Source organism: Anolis carolinensis, chromosome 4 (assembly GCF_035594765.1).
Source record: "Anolis carolinensis isolate JA03-04 chromosome 4, rAnoCar3.1.pri, whole genome shotgun sequence".
NCBI lineage: Eukaryota > Metazoa > Chordata > Lepidosauria > Squamata > Dactyloidae > Anolis > Anolis carolinensis.
The window spans coordinates 208,857,180-208,877,792 of NC_085844.1; the positions used below are offsets into that span (position 1 = coordinate 208,857,180).

The window sequence follows — 20,613 nt, forward strand, 5'->3', positions numbered from 1 at the left end:
TCCCTCAGGGTTCAGTTATGTCCCCTCTGCTGTTTAACATTTACATGAAACTGCTGGGAGAAATCATCTGGAATTTTGGAGTTTGGTGTCAAATATACATCGATGACACCTTACTATACTACTCCTTTCCACTGAAAGCTAAAAATGCTGTCCAGCCCTTATACCGGTGCCTGTCATCAGTCATGGACTGTATGAGGGCTAATAAATTGAAGGTAAATCCAGACAAAACAGAAATTCTCCTGGTCAGTTGGAAGGCACATCAGGTGTGGAATTACAGCCTGTGCTGGATGGGGACACACTCCCCCTGAAGACACAGGTTCAGAGTCTGGGGGTGATCATGGACTCATAGCTGACCCTGGAACTCCCGGTGTCGGCGGTGGCCAGGAGTGCCTTTGCACAACTAAAACTTATGCGCCAGATGTGCCCATACCTTGAGATGCTAGATGTGGCTATGGTAGTCCACATCTCGGTTATTTCCCGTTTGGACTACTGCAACTCTCTCTATGTGGGGCTACCTTTGAAGATAGTTCGGAAGCTGCAGTTAGTTCAGAAATCGGTGGCCAGGTTACTAATTGGAGCGCCATATCGTGAGAGGATGACTCCCATGTTGTGGCAGCTCCACTGGTAGCCGGTCTGCTTCTGGGCTAAATACAAAGTGCTGGTCAGTACCTATAAAGCCCTAACATTTTGGGACCAGACTATTTACAGAATTGCATCTCCATATACAAACCGGCTTGAGCGTTGCGATCTGCGGAGGCATTACTCTTAGTCCCATCCCCGTTTCACGGATGGCTAGTGGGAATGAGAGATGGGGCTTTCTCTCTGATCGCTCCTCGCCTTCAGAACCCTCTCCCAAAAGAACTAAAAATCGCCCTCTCTCTCCTTGCCTTCAAACAGTTGCTAAAAACCCATCTATGCACTCTGGCGCATTTAGAGGAGGAAGACTAACATGTCTCAACTTACATCCTTGCCTACATATGTTAAATCTTGCCTAGATACTGGAAGTGACTTTAGCCTGTTGGTTGCTACAAATCACCTCATCCCTCTATAAGCTTCTATTTATTAGTTTCTAGATACTTTTATCCAATGATACATTTATACTCTGTGTTTATGTTTGTATGGCCCATTTAAGTTTTATCTTTGGTCATTTTGTTTGTTATTAAGTTTAAAGTTAGGCTGCCTCTATGTTGCTTGATGTGATTTGTTTTGATGTAACCTGTTGGTATGTTTTCTCTTTTGGGCATTGAATGTTTGCCATATATACTGGAAACTGCCCTGAGTCCCTTCGGGGAGATAGGGTGGTCTACAAATAAAGTTTTGTTATTATAGTATATTGTTATTTTGGTGTTCTATGACTGTGTGAAGTCTGTATTGCCACTAGATGCCACTGTAGTGCACATAGTGACAAAATCTAATTAACAATCAGTAAACCAAAGAACATAAGACACAGTAATTGCCGGATTTTTCACATTCTTATCACGGAGCCTAGCTGAGAAACATCTGTAAAACAGTCATATTTAGGAATTTTTCTGAAAAAAATTCTATACACAATTTTTGAAGTCCTACTGTGTACAATACAAACAATGAAAATAAAACTAAGTCCAGGTACCTATAAACATATCCTTACATACTGTAAGTTTACTGCCTTTTGAAGTCATGTGTTTTAGCAGTTACAAGGAGAGTACTTAGTGAGCATATTTAGATAATTACTGCTTAACAGAAAATGAAAGTGAATCAATTTCATAGATCTTTATGAGACTGCACAGATCAAATCAAAGAGTTGGGAGAGGACTCATGGGCCATCTAATCCAATCCCTTACTAAGGCCTCTTCTACACTGCCATATAAAATCTAGATTTTTCTGCTTTGAACTCGATTATATAGCAGTGTGGACCCAGTTCAAAGCCGATAATGTGGATTTTATGGCAATGTAGAAGGGGCTTAAGTGAAGGATCAACATTCACCGCATCTGCAGCAGGTACTTGTCCAGCCTTTTTGAAGACATCCAGAGAATGATGTCTCCCTACCACTACTCTAGGTAATTGGTTCCATTGCCAAACTGTTCTTATTTTGAAGAAGTTCCTTCTATTGTCCAATTGAAATTTACCCTCCAGTAATGTCAACCCATTAGACTTTGTCTTACTCTCTGGGGCAGCAGGTCTGCCCCCAACCATTGAAGTATTTAAAGAGTGTAATCATATCTCAGTCCTCAATCTTCTTCTCACCAAACTGGATATGCTCAGCTCCTCCTTTCCTTTGTTGTCCACATATTTTCTCATTTTCATTGCTCTTATATACTTACTCCAACTTGCCTATATTCTTCTTACAATGAGGTTTTCAGAACTTCACACAGTCATCGTAATGAGGTCTGATCAGCACATAATATAATGGAACTATTACTTTCCTTTGGAAACTATGCATCTAAAACAGGCATAGGCAAACTTCAGCTCTCCAGGTGTTTTGGACTTCAATCCCCAGAAATTTCGGCCAGCTTACTGGTTATTAGAAATAGTGGAAGTCCAAAACACTTGGAGGGCCAAAATTTGCCCATGCCTGATCTAAAATATGCTAAAATAGCATTTTCTATTTTACCTAAAGTTCATGTTCAATTTACAGTCAGCAGTAATCCCAAGGTCCTAATCATATACAATACTTCTGTGGCATGTAACACCATCCTATACCTGTACATTTGGTTTTTGTGGATTAAAAATTTGGAATTTTGCATTTGCCTCTATTGCATTTTATTTTATTAATGTGTGTTCAATTTTATGGTTTATCTAGATCCTTTTGAATTCTGTTCCAATCTTCCATTGTATTAGCAACCCCTAGTAGTTTTCTGTCATTTGCAGTATAGGGATTCCCTACACCCCATTATCCAAGTTATTAATAAGCATTTTGAAGAGTAATGACCCTAGGAAAATTTATGTTTTGGAGATTTGAAAAGTAATTTAAATAGAGATTAAATCAAGGAAAAGGGAAGACAAGCTGATAAATGCCAGCATCCTGGAAAAATCAAAGACCACCAGCATTGAAGCGATTATCCTTCGCCATAAACTTCGCTGGACTCGCCACGTGATTTGAATGCCCGATCACCATCTCCAAAAACAGTTGCTATATGCTCAACTCAAGAATGGAAAATGGAATATTGGTGGACAGGAAAAGAGATTTAAAGATGGGTTTAAAACTAATCTTAAAAACTGTGGCATAGACACCAAGAACTGGGAAGCCCCGGCCCTGGAGCATTCTAACTGGAGGTCAGCTGTTTCCAACAGTGCTGTGGAATTCGAAGAGGCATGAATGGAGAGCAAAAGGGAGAAATGTGTTAAGATGAAGGTGTGTTAAGCCAAGCCTAACCGGGACTGCCTTCCATCAGGAAATCGATATCCTCACTGCAGAAGAACCTGCAGATCAAGAGTAGATTTTACAGTCACCTATGGACCCACCACCAAAACCCTACACTTGGAAGGCAATCATACTCGGACACGAGGGATCTCCAGTGATGATGATGGAAGGAAAAGGGGATGTGTTACAAGTAACCCAAGCCACAGATCTATGGTTAGCTTATATCTAAATCCTGCTTGAATGATCTATATGACTATTCAGCCCATCTTCAATTTTCTTCTATGAGCCTTGCCATTCATTTTTTAGACACATCACCACTTCTTAGACTTCTTAGACATTCAATAGAAAAGATTTACTTTGATTTTTAAGTAACAGCAAAATGGTCGCACAGCACTCTCATTTCAAAACAGCAATGGCTTGCGGTAAAGCGCAGTTGCGTTTCTAACTTTTTTGTACATATTAACTCCAATTTAACAATTTTCTGTTGCTTTGAGTGTAATATGAAGCCTAAATAGATGATCTCTATAATGCAGACAAGTTGCTGTCCCATGAAATTACATGGTTGTGTTTTTCCTGGCTGCTAGTAAGTTGGAAGAAAGGCTATAAGCATAATACCTGAAGCCTTATGTTTATCTGATGTTTATATCCAAACAACTGGCCAGTTACCTTTATGTTTTCTTCAATTGTATTAGCAGATACACTTGAATTATTTTTAATTATCCTTAATGAAGTTATTGATGGTAGTGGCTACTGTGATAACTTTAGTAAAGATTGTTCAAATTGTATTACCTAATTTGTTAATTTGAACTTAGATCCATGATGAGGATGGGTTTTTATATGGGGAAGAGGGGCAGGGGAGGGTTGCCTGGAAGGAAATTAATAGAGTCTCTCAGAGGACAAACAACACGCTGTCACCAGAACTGTTTGGACAATCTCGGGATACTTCCTGTAATCTGTTGCGAACCACCAAGGTAGCAGTGAAAGTATCAGACTCTTTACTGAATAGAGGCAGATGGACATCTAAGCGAGCGGTCCAGATATCTCTCGCACAAATTCTTTCTTTAAGCCGGTCGGAAGTGAAGATCAAGACCATTGACTGGCTTCGCAGAGACTATCAATCCTGGAACCGCTCCTTATGTCTTCTCATTGGGTTGGAAGATAGAATGATACTGGAAGAATTGTTTTTATACGGGCCTAAACTTCAATAGTGGGGTATTACTCTTAAGAGGGTATTAGTAGACCCATTGATTCGCCCTCTAGTCATCAAGCGGAATCGCGATATACAAGATTCCCCAATGTCAAGCCATGTCTGTTCTACCCCTCAGCCCTCCCATCAGTCATCAGTTGTGCCTAGTCCCCCTCCCACGTTAGATGATGTTATCATATTAGATGACGCCTCTTCCCTCATATCAGCGGAGATAAGCCTCTCCTTTAAACAATCAAGTACACCTGGAGGCTTCCCATCCCAAGACAGCTGACTATATCCCTCTAGTGGCAATCCCAATCAGCCAATCCCTCAGGACGAAGAGGGTCCTCACGGGTGGGGCCCCATTGAGGTGGTGTGGGGGAGAAGGAAGATCGGTCACCAACGACCCAGGGAGAAGCGCAACAGAGTTCTTGCGACCCTGGAGAGGAATAGGTGTGGTAGTCTTCAGGACAGACCCCCCAGCCTTAAGGTCCTGCTTCTGAATGCCAGATCCATCAATGGTAAGACAGCTATCATCCAGGATTTGATCCTGGATGAGGGGGTGGATCTGGCATGTATTACCGAGACATGGTTGGATGAGCTGGGTGGGGTGAATCTCACCCAGCTGTGTCCACCAGGTTTCGGGGTTCATCAGCAGGCCAGGGTTGAGGGGCGGGGAGGAGGAGTTGCGGTGATCTTCCGGCAGTCCATCGCCCTGATCAGATGCACCATTCCGCAATCTACGAGGTTTGAATGTGTCCTGTTGAAGGTGGGAGCCCGAGACAGCTTGGGGATTCTGTTGGTGTACCGTCCACCCCGCGACCCAGCAGTCTCCCTGTCTGAGCTAGCAGAAGTGGTCTCTAATGCGGCCTTGGTCTCCCAACAACTCATAGTTTTGGGAGACTTTAACATTCATGCCGAGACCACATTAACAGGTGCAGCTCAGGATTTCATGGTTGCCATGACGACCATGGGGCTGACTCAAGTTATATCTAGGCCCACACATCAGGCGGGACACACGTTGGACCTTGTCTTCATTGTGGACGGTGGGACAGTCAGAGTGGAAGAACAAAACATCCTTCCATTGTCATGGTCTGACCATCATCTGATCTGTGTAAGTTTCGCCGTGTCTTCTAACCTCCGCAGGGGTGGTGGGCCCACTAAGATGGTCCGCCCCAGGAGGCTGATGGATCCAGATGGACTCCTGAGGTCTCTTGGGGATCTTCCTGTTCTGGAGACTGGCGATCCTGTTGATGTCCTGGCTGATCGCTATAATAGTGAGCTAGCAAGGGCACTGGACACGATCGCTCCCAAACGTCCCCTCTCGCTGCGTAGAGTCACGTCAACTCCTTGGTTCACTAAGGAGCTGGCTGTGATGAAGTGTGTGAGGAGGGGACTAGAGTGCATCTGGAGGAAATCTCAGGATGTGTCCGACCAAGCACGGGCTAAAGCCGCTATTAAGGCTTACTCCGTGGCTCTGCGAGCAGCCAGGAAAGCTTTCACGACTGCCCGCATAGCGTCTGCGGCCAATAGGCCATCGGAGTTGTTCCGAGTTGTTGGGGAGCTCCTGCGGCCCCCTGAGACCCAGGAGCTTCCCGATGACTTGGCAACCCGGTGCAGCGAGTTCGCGCACCATTTCGCAGGCAAAGTTGCTCAGATACGTCGTGAGTTGGACTCCAGCTTGACTGTGGTTGCAGCGGAGGTAACCGAGGCACCTGTCGGTCCGATTTTGTGGGATTCTTTCCAGCTTGTTCTTCCTGATGACGTGGAGGGGATCCTTGGGTCTGTGAGGGCGACCGCTTGCGCTCTGGATCCTTGTCCTTCTTGGCTGGTTAAACTGGCCAAAGATGGGTTGTTGGAGTGGTTTGTGGCTATAATAAATGCCTCCTTGGGTCAAGGGTCATTTCCATCCTGTTTTAAGAAAGCGGTGGTAAAACCGCTACTAAAAAAGCTCTCGTTAGACCCATCGGTTTGTGACAATTACAGACCAATCTCCAACCTCCCATTTCTGGGCAAGGTTCTGGAGCGGGTGGTTGCCACGCAGCTCCAGGGGTTTCTCGATGACACCGATTTTCTGGACTGCTCGCAGTCTGGTTTCAGGCCTGGGCACAGCACCGAGACGGCTTTGGTCGCCTTGGTGGATGACCTCCGCAGGGAACTGGACAGGGGGAGTGTGACCCTGCTGGTTCTCCTGGATATCTCAGCAGCTTTCGATACCATCGACCATGGTATCCTTCTGGGGAGGCTCTCCGGGATGGGGCTCGGTGGCACAGTTCTGGTGCCACCAGATGATTTCTATTATGAATTGTTTCTTCTTTGTGGCCTCTGTGAATTTCACAACTATATTCACAACTCTGTGAATTTCACCTATGCAGGCCCCGAACAGAAAACGTTTCTATACTCTAGCACTGGGGTCCTCAAACTTTTTAAGCAGAGGGCAGGTACACAATCCTTCAGACTGTTGAGGGGCTGAATTATCATTTGAAAAGAAAAAAAAACAAATTCCTATGCACAGTGCACATGTCTTATTTGTAGTGCAAAAAAAAAAACCCAACAACAATGAAAGAAAGATAAAATATTTAAAAATATAAATAATTTTAACCAACATAAATCTGTCGGGATTTCAATGGGAAGTGTGGGCCTGCTTCTGGCCAATGAGATAGTCAAATTAATTAGGATTGTTGTTGTGTGCCTTCAAGTCATTTCAGACTTTGGGTGAGCCTAAGTCTAAAACTGAGGGTGGGGGCCAAGTAAATGACCCTGGAGGTCTGCATCCAGCCCACTGGCCTTAGTTTGGGACCCCTGCTCTAGCATTTGAATTTTGGTAGTAACCCTGTCCATTCATCTCAGGGTATAACGGGGGCCCTGTGCCAGTGGCACCCCAGTCCTTTTTGTTGGACTCTGACAGCTACTCCATATGCTTCCAGTGCCTATGAGAGAGTCATGTGGTTGGTACATACTAGTTTTGCCCGGTATTCACGGTGCAACCCAGAAAAAATAGAGAGGCGGGCTTTGCTCAGTCTTCTTATCAACAGGCTCCGGCACCATCAACCTTGGCTACACCATCCCTAACTGCATCTAAAGCTTCTAAGATTTTGAAAACTGCATCAAAATCAAAGCTGGTCCCATTGAAACAATCAACCCTGTCGGTGGCACCATGCACCTCACCCTCTATGACTGATTGATACCATCAATCACAGCAGCACCACCATCTTCCTGTGGGGATCACTCTATACAGTCACTTGAGGAATCAAGAAGGGCCCTACGTGACAAACCGACTCAGGAACCTACCAGCCAATGCTGGGTAAGAGTCTGGAGGCAGAACTGAAGAAGAAAAGGGGTAATAAAAAGAGGAAGCTCCAACTCTCCCTCTTCATCTTCCAGAGACGAACATAGGACATTGTCATCGGTGACGTCCTTGCTCCTCTCCTATGCTGCCGGCACCCTTCTCCAGACCTCCAAGTGATGCCTGAACTTCCATTAGAAGGAGAAGTTCAAGATTCCCCACCTCAATCACTTTGCACCATTATTCAAGTTTCAGTAATAGCTCATGTACCTCTAGCTACATGGGGAGCCTTATCCAGTCAGATGGAAGACACTCTGCAACAGGAAATAGAGGTTGGAAGACAACATGCCTAGCAATTACAGCACAAACCTCTACATATTCAGCAGCTAAGCTCCAGGTGACAGTTTCATTCATATCACAACTTCGGACCCTTGATCACCAGGATAGTAGAACAAATTACGCTGCAGTCCACAAATTGCATCCTGATAATGCCAGGTTGGCTCAGACAAGCTTTGTTTGCCTCTCTTCTAAATCTCTCGAGCGGCCGGTACCAACTCTTTCCCCCTTTCTCACTCGGGAGCAGGGACAAGTGTTTCATCCGGACATAACATCCTTACACCCAATGGCCTAGCAAATAACCCTATGGAGACCCTCCAAGTTGACTTCCAGAGAATCCCGTGAGCCTTACACAAACTTTCAACATCAAAATCTTATATGTGCAAGCAAATCTTATATCTGCTTCTACACCTTCTTAGGCCACCACAATGTCACAAGCATTGGTGAAGGATGTACTTACCCTTTCCAACAACAGCCTCACCCTCTCCTCCATCAAGGGTTACCTAACAGCGATATCCTGGCACCTCCAGCAGGAAGGAAAGCCTTCACTTTTTACTCATGCACTGATCAAGACTTTCATTCAAGATTGTAAGAACCTGCACCCTCCCCAGGGAGTTTAGAACTCATCCTTTTGCAGCTCTCAGGCCATCCCTTTGAACCCATTGCCACATGTGACCTGTGCCTCCTTTCTTGGAAACTCACCTTTTTAGTATCTCAGCTTGTGTTGTAGCTCAGTAGCAGTCACAGCAGGCTGAGGGGGTCTCTGATTATTTTGAGTCAGATGGGATTGTGAGTTTTCCTGGAATTCAGTCTCATGCAGAAGGCCCGTCTCATGCAGAGCCAGAAAGTGAAGCTGCTTTAGACACAGACACGGCTGGGCCTGAGAATCTAATTGCCTCTGATTCTTCAGGCCTTCAAGGCCGTTCCTGGAAGGAATCATCTTCTCCAGATAAGGGGCCTAGCGAAGGCGAAGCGATGAGAGATTCTCATGTGAACACACCTGGTGACATTGACCTAAGCAAGGAGGCTTGCCTGAAACTTTGAGCAGATAGCCAGATTCGTAGGCCAGCATGCCTCAGTGGGAAGTGAAAGTTCCAGGGGAGTCATAATGCTTTCATGTCTATAAATTAGAAGCTATGGCAGTGGTTCTCAACTTGGGGTCACCAGATGTTTTTGGCCTTCAAGTCCCAGAAATCCTAACAGCTGGTAAACTGTCTGAGATTTCTGGGATTTTTAGGCCAAAAACATCTGGGGACTCCAGGTTGAGAACCACTGAGCTATGGGCTCCTAGCTTTTCAGTTCAGGCAACATGGCTTTTACAATCAGGCCTGGGTACTCAAGTTCTTGTCTTGGTTTTGGAATTCAGGTTTTCATATGTTCATGCTTTGTATCCTTGTTCAAATTTTGCCTATGCACTCAAGTGGCCTTTGTATTTTGGACTAATCTTAAACTGTCTTGCTTTGGATTTGCAAGAGACCCTTACTTTGGATTTGCAAGAGACATTTGATTGTGACTTTTTGGATTTTATATCTTCTTTCTTTATCCCTGCTTTTTGCTGTATATTTTATGTCCTTTTTGCAATAAACTGTTTGCCTTTACTTTGGACCTATGCTATGGTCATAGGTGGCTTCAGGTCTGGGGTGCGTCAGCTTGGAGCTCTATGAGTGGACGAACTTTACCTGATCTTCCATCAGCATCAAGCAGTGCTTTGTACCGACATTACCTCACCAAGATGCAGCCTTTGTCTGCCTGGTGCTGTTCTCCTGTGTATCATGACTCAAACCTGTAGACTTTAGTAAGGTTCAGGGGACCACACTATTATATATAAAGGTTTTTTTCTGGGTCTAATGTTAGTTTCAATCAGGGGTTCTCAAACGTTTTCAGCCACAGCTTTTTTGAAGCAAACGTTTCTCACGGAACCCCAAGAAATGTTTAGATTATATTATATACAATGTATATATATCTGGCATGGGCAAACTTTTAGACACTGGGGCCACATTGTTTTTTAAAAATTGGACAGATGGGCCAGATCAGTGGCAGATAGATGGAGAGTATTTGTGTAAACTAATTGAAAAAAACATGAACAAATTCCTATACACACTGCACTTACCTCATTTGTAGTGCAAAAAAGGAAAGAAAGAACAATACAATATTTAAAATGAAGAGCATTTTAACCAACATAAACTTAACAGTATTTCAGTGGAAGACCCCAGGGGCCATCAAATCCAACTCTCTTCTGCCTTAAGTAAAAGCACAAATCAAAGCACCCCCCCCCCCCCAACATATGGTCATCCAGCTTTTGCAATATAACAACAGCAACAGCAGGGACCATCCAGTACAGCCAGAGGACTCCCTGAGCAGTGGGAGGGAAATAGGGTTTTGGAAGCAAAGAAGGCGAGGGGGGGGGGTGGACAGTGAGGGAAATAGGGGAGAAAGGCCTGTGCCCCAGGAGGACAATGCTGCTTCTGCTGCTGCTGCTTCATCAGCTCAAAACTTTAATTTCCCTGCATTTCTCTGGAGGAGGGGGGAAGCAGCATGGTGTGGTGGAGACCCTCACTATCACTCATAGAGCCCCAAAGGCTCTACAGAGCACAGTTTGAGAACTCCTGGTTTAAATGATACAAGCACTAATTCCTGTTATCAATCACTTTATTGTTTACATTTATTGCACTACTTCTTCGTGTCATGTTGTTTTCTGACAACTTGTTGCATTCCAACAGTGGCACTTTTATTTCAGCAAACATTTTTAGCTGAATCTTTTAAAGGTTTGTTATTTTATGTCTTCTGTACCCTTTCTGCCTTACTTATCTATTCCTATTCCTAGTGTTATTTTAAACTTATATTGTTGCACTGTCTTTTTTGTAATATTTGTATTGATTTTCAGAAAGAAAGAACAGGAAAAATCCTGCACAACACCATAAGTTACAAAGAAAGAAGACACACACAAACCAAACAAACATGATATAATCCAATTAAACAATAAATACAAAGACACTACTTCCTTCCCTTCCTTAGAGGTAAAAATTCTAACTAAGTCTTCTTGCATTCCATTTGGTAAAAAGATCAACTTAAATACCCAATACTTATTTTCTCTTAATTTCAGTTGTATGGAGCCCCCGGTGGAGTAGTGGGTTAAAGCCTTGTGACTTGAAGGTTGGGTTGCTGACCTGAAGGTTGCCAGGTTCAAATCCCACCTGGGGAGAGCGCGGATGAGCTCCCTCTATCAGCTCCAGCTCCATGCGGGGACATGAGAGAAGCCTCCCACAAGGATGCTAAAAACATCAAAAACATCCGGGCGTCCCCTGGGCAACGTCCTTGCAGACGGCCAATTCTCTCACACCAGAAGCGACTCAGGTTGCTCCTGACACGAAAAAAAAAAAAATCAGTTGTCAGTCATAGCTAGACAGTACTTCAGTTGTTTTCCCACTTTTTTGCCAATACCATCCTTGCTGTTGTATTCATATACATAATTATTCTCCTTGTAGGTTTATTTATTTTCATTGTTATTTTAAACTTTTATTATTACATTGTCTTTTTGTAAGTTGTTTACTTTGCAAAAAAAAACAATAATGTGTGTATGTAGCAGTAGTCTTCTTGTATTTTGCTGCAGGACATTAAATAGCTAAAAGAGTGAAAGGATCAATACATAATTTATGTGTAGTACAAAGATAAGGCATTATATAATAGTCTGCTGTTGGACTTCTTGCAGGTTCCTTTAAAGTACAGTACTTGCAACTGGTTGTCTTGAAACAGAATGCATTGATAAATGACATTGATCTGACAATATTGAATTTCTTATGTACTTTGAAAAAGAATAGTGGTGGTATCAGGTTCTGAGTATTTCTTCAGGTCACTCACCAGAACTATGACATGTTTCTCAGTTTAAAATTATTCATTTCAATATTGTTTATTTCGTCCCTGACATAATGTTTGGGTAAATATATCACATCCATTTTTAAAAATTAGAACTTTTTACAATACTTTCAGGCAAGTTTTGTGTCATGTGTTGGAAGGGGTTTTCTTTGGCAAGGAATACTCAGGTGGTTTTGACAGCACCTGGTATTCAATGGTGGTCTCTCATTCAAATGCTAACCCTAGCTGACCCTGCTTAGCATCCATTATCAGATGGCCATCTGCTAACTTAAGGTTATCTAGATCATGTATTCTGATATCCTAGAACAATAATTAACAGAGAAGACAGTATTTCTTTAGAATTGTTTGGGGAGCAAAGAACTTGCTCTCCCCATGTTACTTTTAGTGTTCTTTAAGGTTGTATCATTTGCATACAATGTGCTTTGAACTGCATTAAGATGGCATCTCAAGCAATCAAGTAGAAATTTGTAACAATTTGCAATGTATTGTTTAGCCCCCAAGAATCTGTAACAGAAGCTGGTATTTTTTCTCCTACTGTTCTGTTGTGTAATGTCAGAATCATTGTTTATAACTTGTTTTACTGGAGAGGGACATCCCCCCTCCTCATCTCCTCATATAGTACTGAGAAAAGTTTTTAAAGCACAGTGATGAGCATCTTTCTATTTTTCTCCCAAATTTGAATTCCATATAGGAAAACATAAACTGATAGGATAATACTAATATATAGTATCTTGAAGAGACCAGTTTTACCACCCACCTAACTATTCTTATTCCTGGAGTGTGAAGTTATTCAATCTAATATAACCCCTTTGAAGTTGGAATAAGAAAAAGTGGATTCTATTGAAAAGGCAGAAACTGTTATTGTATGAGAGTATATTCTAAAGCTTGTTTAAAGTCTCTAAAGCAGTTAGTTTCTTATTCTATTAAATATAGTTTCTGATGTTTTACTTGCCCCCTACAGTTGTCTGCTTTTTTGCTTCAGAGTTATATTATAAGGAACTTCTGTTGTGCTCTTGATTTATCATCAGAGAATGAATGCTTCTTAACTAGTATAGAAAAGAGGAATTGCAAAGAAGAGAGGAATATCCTCTAAAATGATATATTACTCCTTGTTTTATTTAGTGCACATCCAGATGAACTATTTACAATTACATCTCTTCTATCCTAAAAGTAGCAGTTTGAAGAGATTTAAAAGATGAAAAGGGATATAGACAATATGGTCTATCTAGTAAAACATAGACAAGTTGGAGCAGGTTCAGAGAATTGCAATGAGGAAGAAAAGAGTTAAGGACAACAAAACACATGAAAGATTGAAGGAGCTTGGAGTGTTCAGTTTGATGAAGAGTGAGATTCTTTGAATGCCTTGAGGACTGTCACAAAGAAGAGGGTGCTGGCCTATTCGCTGCTGCCCCAGATGACAAAATCAGGTCTAATTGTTTGAAGTTACCAGGAGTTGATTTCAGCTGAGCTTTAGAAGGAACTTCTTGACAGTTAAGAGAGCACAGCAATGAAACCAGATGGTGTGGTCTCCTTCTCTGGATGTATTCAATCTGCAGGTGCTTTATCAGGAGATCCTGTATTGAGCAGGGGGTTGTACTGGATGCCCCAGGAAGCTTCTTTAAATTTTGATTCTGTCTTTGATATGAGTGGACAATTTGAGAAAATTAATAGCTAGTTCATATGTAAGAGGGGTTTTGAATGTTAATCAGTAAACACCTAAGGGAACCCCTATAAAAGCTGGTGGGGAATCATCCAGCCACTTGACTAACAAGTCCTTCTTTCTGGAGAGCAAGCCAGCTGCAATTAACTGCAATGAATCACTCTGACCAGGAGGTCATGAGTTCGAGGCCCGCTCGGAGCCTATGTTTGTTTGTCTTTGTTCTATGTTAAAAGGCATTGAATGTTTGCCTATATGTGTAATGTGATCCGCCCTGAGTCCCCTTCGGGGTGAGAAGGGCGGAATATAAATGCTGTAAATAAATAAATTCCTTTTTTCTCTCTTTTACACCCCTTTTCTGTTAATAATAATAATAATAACTTTATTTTTATACCCCGCCACCATCTCCCCGAAGGGACTCGGCGGCTTACATGGAGCCAAGCCCAGGTAAATACAATCATCAGAAGATAAAAACACATCCAAATAACATACAGTTATACATGTTAAACATAATAAAATAACAATAGTGTTAAGGTAAAACAAACCTAGTTTAAAAACCTGAACAAGGTCATAAAAATGAACTGGGCCAAAGTGCATGGAGTGTATATTGTTCCTGGTTTTAAAGTGTTATTCCTGTTTAATTGTACGGTACTTACTTTGAAAGTAGTTGTTATATTCCAGAAACTTTGTTTTTGTGGCTGCCGCAAATTATGTTAAATTCATGGAGACTCGTGAGATATTTCTTGGAAAACTAGCAAAAGGATTTGCCATTCTGTAGAAGTTTGCTATTTTAATATCCAAAGTTTACTAAGCCTCAACTAAAGTGTTTTCTGAGAGGGTGGTAGACAATAGCTTTGTACCCTTCTGTCAAAAAAATGAGAACAGTAATGCACAAGTTGTACTTGTGTGTTCGTTGGAGCTCGTGGTTTTCTGTTTGTATGTCAGGTTTGATAATGATGCTTGATGGAACTTCTGTAAGGCTGCTTTTTATGTTACAACTAATTTGGCAAAAGAACTTTCTTTAAGCCTGTATTATATATTACGACTTAAATGGATCCATCTTTCAAAACGTCCTATCTAACTTAAATTCTAGAAAAATTCTGTGAAGAACATTGGCATATCAGAGGTGTATCACTGCCTGATATTATCTACATTCAAAACAAGATACCTACTCAGAAATTCTCAAAGAAGGTCAAAATAACAAGATAAATCTTGGTCAGAGCCAGTCAGCTTTGTGGAAATATAATTCTTTCTACTGAAATTTGAAGTATACATATATAGCTATCATGACATATTTGCCAGGGTTCAGTTCCAGACCCACAACAGATATGAAAAAATGAAATGTGAGGAGGGTTGCCCTTTTTTATATGTCCTGTTTAGTTTTATTGGATTGTTAGTTTTCTGGGTAGTTTGCTTTAGAATTTAATGCTCCTGTTTGTTTCATATATTTAAATAATATAAAGCATGAAAAGGGAAGCAGGTACTTGAAGTGAGGAGAATAGGTTTCATTCATGTGGACTTCTTTATACTAAATCAAAGACAGATGTTAGTACTGTGCAACTAATGCTTGAATATATCCATCCACAAGTCTAGAATGAATGTTCCTAGAATATTTATCAGAATAAAGCTTTTGCAGTATTGCATGCATGCATTAAAATAGCAAATAATCTTTAGCTTTGAATAATTGGGAAATGACATTCTTTTTCTCTTTTCTTTTTCTTCTTAAAGAGAATGTTTTTAATCACATTGTAGATATCTTGAAGTTGGTATAGGATGTTGGAGGGTAATAGCTTGCTACTAAAGTTGAAGAAAACCGTTCTGAAATGCCATAGTTAGTATTCTCTTCCTCTGTTAAATGGAAAGCAGTAGGAAAAGAAGACCATATTACAATGCATTGATTCAATCAAGAAAGTCATGGCTATGAGTTTGCAAGACCGAAGCAAGAGTCTTGATGGCAGGGACTCTTAGAGGTTTGTTATTCATGGTTTCACCATAGGTTCAAAATTTCACATCAACTAATCTCAACAGTTCCAGTTCAGAGTATGTCCCCTAGCTTATTTGAAATGAGGAAATATTTTTTTCCTGAGTAATGTGGTAAGCTTTTCACCAATTCCTGTGATTCCATTCTTCACTAAAAATAATAAACTGAAGGTTTTCTCTACAGTTCTGAGTTGTAGAAAGTGCTGGGAGTATGTTGACTTAGTTGTGTCCTTAGGTAGATCTGTTTTTCACAAGACACTGAAATTCTATAGAGAGCAGTTTAAAGAAGAATCCCACACTTGCCAACTTCCCCGTGGTGCGGGGATGAGAAAATGATATTGCTCCTGACATTGTGCTTTGTGCCAGAAGAGGACTGAATCTCAGATAAAACCTGAGCCCTTGGCATCTCTGTGACCAAGACTTTCAGTTTGTCTTTACATCATATTTCTACTTGATTATAGTGGTCCTCCATTTCTGTGGATGTGATTAAAGTATTCTTTGTAGGTCTTGTTGGAGGATCTAGAGGATTTCTAGAGAGAACATTTCTCTAGGAACCTCTAGGTCCTCCAGTGCAATTCTGTGCTCATCTTCCTAGGGAAGTCAACCATAGGGTCATGCTGAAATCCCTAGAAATCCCTAGAAAGGTGTTTTCTCAGGAGAAAAAAAGCAATATTTTTATTCTTGGTGCTGTGTCCCTAACCCCAGCAAATGTGGAGTGCTGATTGTGTTTTACTGAACTGATAACATCTGGAAAGGTTTTTTATAATAGTTTGGTACTGATATATATACTGGCATTTGCTGCTTTGATGGTGGAAGAGTTGGTCTTTAAAGTTCCACAAGATATTCACTTGTGCTTAATAAAGATTAGGATTGCTTTTCTGCTGAATGTTCATACAGTGTGTTGACAGGTTAATAAGCATGTCATATTATGAGGTTTACTGAATTGAGGATACTTGGAATAAATGATTAGACTAAAATTAGGATTCTCCCAGATTTTTGGTGGTAGATAGAGGCAGAGCATCCAGACTGAAATCCTGCTTGATCACTAAAATAGCATAAAAGTGATTGTACAGGTGATTCTGTTTGCTCAGGTTTTGCTTAAGGTAAGTGCAACCACTTGTTCTGTAAGTACTCATGCATATTCTCTTTCACTTCGACTTGGTGGGTAGGGTAATTGATCATTGTACCTTTGGTAGGATCAAGGCCTTGGCGTATGTTGTGTGAATGTTTTTATAACCTGAGATGAAGCATTACTTTCTAGTGTTTGTTTTTGCTTTTCTAAAGTGCTTAGGATCTTGGTCAAACTTTTTAAAGATTGTAAAGAGAATATGTGTGTTGTAGCCCAGCCTGAGATTGGGCCCATTCAGCCAGTGATTGTCCCTGCCCCAGCTTTGCCAGAGGACTCTGGGTTTGGGTCTGAGATATAGCCAGTTTTGCCAGAGGACTTTGAGTTTGGGCCTGAGTTGCAGTCTGTTCCAGTGGATTCTGGGACCACAGACAGAATGGTTGCAAGCAGGCATTTTGAACCACATTCCTCCCAGCAGTCAAGGCCAGATCACTAGGTGTCAGATGGACATTTTAGTTTAGAGGAGGATAATGAGTTTGATAGGAGAGCAGCAATAACTCAATGGAGGAGGGAAGGAGAATGTTTTTGAGGCACTCTAATGAGTAGTTTTCTCATGAGAGCAAGACCCTGGGTTTTCCTTAAAATGCCTTGTTTTTCTCAGCCACAGCCAGCGGTGGCAACTTTGCTTATTCAAGAAAGAAGGATCTTTGCTCTGTGTTCCTGAATCTTGCCTCAGGTATCAGCTTTGCCATGAATCCAGTGGAATATTTCAGTGACTTTGCTGTTTGGAGTTTATTCCAGTCGAGACCGTTGCCTTGGGTTTCACTTTTGACTTTATACCTTGGAACTATTCCTGCATTCGAGTCTTGTTTTCCTGTGCCTTGTTTGTGGATCCTCATTGACTCCACATCTGGAACCATCTTGGAATTAATTCTGTACTCCAGTCTTGGTTTCCTGTGATTATTCTTGATTCATGTCTTGGGAAATAATCCAGTTTTGGACTGTGCTCTTTGATTGGTTTTTATAGACTCTTGTCTCATGAACTTCAAGTACCTTGCTCTTTTGGATTTAAACCTAATTTACTGACTCTGAACTATAATTTGCTTTTACTTGCTTGCTTATATTCTGGGGCTTCAGTGTGGTTTTGAGGTGCCTGCGCAGCCCAGGGGTGCAACAGTGTGCATGTTTGACATGGCTACATTAAATTTAACCAGTACTATGGGCTATGTAAAAGAAAATGGATTACGGATAAAAGATAAAGGCTTTCCCCTGACATTAAGTCTAGTTGACTCTGAAGGTTGGTGTTCATCTCCATTTTATAAGCCAAAGATCCAGCGTTGTCCATAGACACGTCCAAGGTCATGTGGCCGGCATGACTGCATGGACTGCCATTACATTCCCCCCGGAGTGGTACCTATTGATCTATTCACATTTGCATGTTTTCGAACTGCTAGGTTTGCAGAAACTGGAGCTAACAGTGGGCGCTCACCCCGCTCCCCAGATTTGGACCGCTGACCTTTCGGTCAGCAAGTTCCGCAGCTCATCGGTTTAACTTGCTGTGCCACCAGGATTATATATAATTTATATGATTTGGGAATGTGCTATTGGCATATCCAGTATGTATGAAAGTTAAGTTTGAGCTAGGTCTAGTGTGAGATCCACTGAATGCAATTTGTTAGTCTCTGATAACCTAACTTTCATTAATTTCAGGTAGAATACATGTTGGGTTTAGTCCTTAGATTATTTCTAAATCACTGGAATAGAAAAACAGGATGGGGGCATTCATCCTTGGTGTCTTGAGCAATATTTTTCCTTGCTGGGTGAATTTTGAACTTAAAAACATTTCACAGGATTTTGAATACAGTGAAATATAGGATTAGGCTGGTCCATTTAGGATAATTTTTGGCTGGGCATATTGAGGTTTTATATACTTTTTCCTCCACACATGGTTTGATGGGTTGTGTGTTGAGGCCAGCTTTTATAATAAGGTTATAACATTTTATTGTTTTTCATTCTTTGGCAAACTAATCACATAATTTATTTCCAATATTCTGGCGGAAACTGAATGGCTAACCTAGACAAAACAGTACAACTTGTACATAAAAGGAAGCTTTCAGCAGGTTTGGGGAAAATTGTAAAAATCCTTGTAGATGGGTTGCGGTGGCTAATCCCACAAAACTCCAAATGAATATTGACCATATAGGTTTACCAAAAGATCCAGGCTTATTGGGAGCAAAAATTGAAAATTGGGTAAAAGCAATGTTCGAATTGAGCATATGAGTGACTAGAATACTGAACAGGAACACTCCATACTGAAATACTCCAAGCTTCAGGGTTAATTTGTAAGTTGAAACGTGCAAATTCGTTTTGCAATGCAAGATGTGGATTTTGCTATCACAAACTGTTGCAGTGGACACTAATTTGTATTGTTTTGGAAAGATGACAGTTTAATGGAAGGCACATATACACACACATGCAAAAATTTTAATGACTTAGCAGTCTACAAGCAGGACCTGAGGTAGTTGCACACCCCTAATTTAGTTGTATCTTAAATTGCACATTGTGTATCGAACAATGGGTTGTAGGACTGGAATATCTCTTAGGTTCCTTTCCAACTCTGACATTGTGAATCCCTGAACAATATCTAGATTGCCTTAATCTTTAAGCAATTTGGCATTTTGCTCAAGAATGAATGAAAGTAACCTCTGCTGCTCTTCTTGAGAACTAAGTGCAATCATACATAGAAGAAAATAGGCCATAATCCATACATAATTTTTATGGGAACAGCTCAGTAAGACTTAAAAGTAGATTTCCAAAAGTTAATCATATGATGTGGAATAGATCAATCAAACTATTTGCAAACTATTTGCTATATATCAAATAAATGGGTGCCAAACTGCAATTGAAGTGTCTGATCTCTCTGAATAAGATAATCTTTCTGTGTTCTACTAGAGCTTTCTGATAAAATACTGTAACTGTCCATATTTTATGCATCCAGTAATACTTGTAAAATGCTTCTAGTATTGTGTTGTTTCATAATATAATTAACACATGCGTACTTAACATTGTTTTATTGCAATGTTTACAAGTAACACAAGTTGAGATTCTCTACTTTTCTGTGTCCTCAAATCAAATTAAATAGCTTTGGGAAATGATATTAATGTTAAAGCAGATTAGTGCTAACTGCCTACAATTCTCATTTTTCCGATAGTGGAAGAGAAAAATTGTAAATAGCCATAAAAAGAGCAGCATCTATAGATCACTTTAGAAAAATAGTTGAGCAAACTATTGGCTGTATGTCACAGGTACAAAATCTGCATCAATCTTATTGGCATAGCTTTTCTCTTTTGTGGAGAATAAGAATCCTAGAAAGGTAGCAGATTATAACTGTCATGTGGCAGATTACAGTATTGGGTTACGCTCTGTTCTTTTTTTTTTACAGGCAAAGTCATCAACAAAGATTTGCGTCACTACCTAAGCCTGCAGTTCCAGAAAGGTTCGATTGATCATAAACTACAACAAGTGATCAGAGATAATCTCTACTTGAGAACCATTCCGTGTAAGTGTTTAGTGTGATGACATAACTCATTTGGTTAAATATGAAATATCTGAAATGAAACTCATAAATAGTGAATATTATATGCATGTTAAATCTTGCTTGCAGGATAAATATAATCCTGCCTGTTACTGAAAATCTCTTTCTCCAAGTTCCATTTGTCAGTAGCTGAAGAATGTGCAGTGAATGTGGAGGTGTGGCTTGGTTTTTTGTTTTTATGTTTTTGGTTTTTTGGGGGGGTTTTGGTTGCTGCTAGGCGGTAAGCTATGTCAGGCACACTTTGTTTCAAGCAGTCCTAGTTTGGGTGAAGCTGCTACTATTAATTTTCATAG

At 41.0% G+C, this 20,613-nt stretch overlaps 1 protein-coding gene across 5 annotated transcripts in view; it reads left to right on the forward strand.

Annotated features, from left to right (window-relative positions):
* Positions 1–20,613, forward strand: part of magi3 (membrane associated guanylate kinase, WW and PDZ domain containing 3) — a 215,365-nt gene that overhangs the window by 70,237 nt on the left and 124,515 nt on the right. For all 5 annotated transcript variants that reach the window (XR_010005783.1, XR_010005782.1, XM_062979692.1 and 2 more), the window contains exon 2: positions 20,168–20,284. Coding sequence is in view for 2 of the 5 variants with exons in the window: in XM_062979692.1 (XP_062835762.1) it covers positions 20,168–20,284 (117 nt within the window). In the remaining 3 variants the exon portion in view is untranslated. The remainder of the gene's footprint in view (positions 1–20,167; positions 20,285–20,613) is intronic.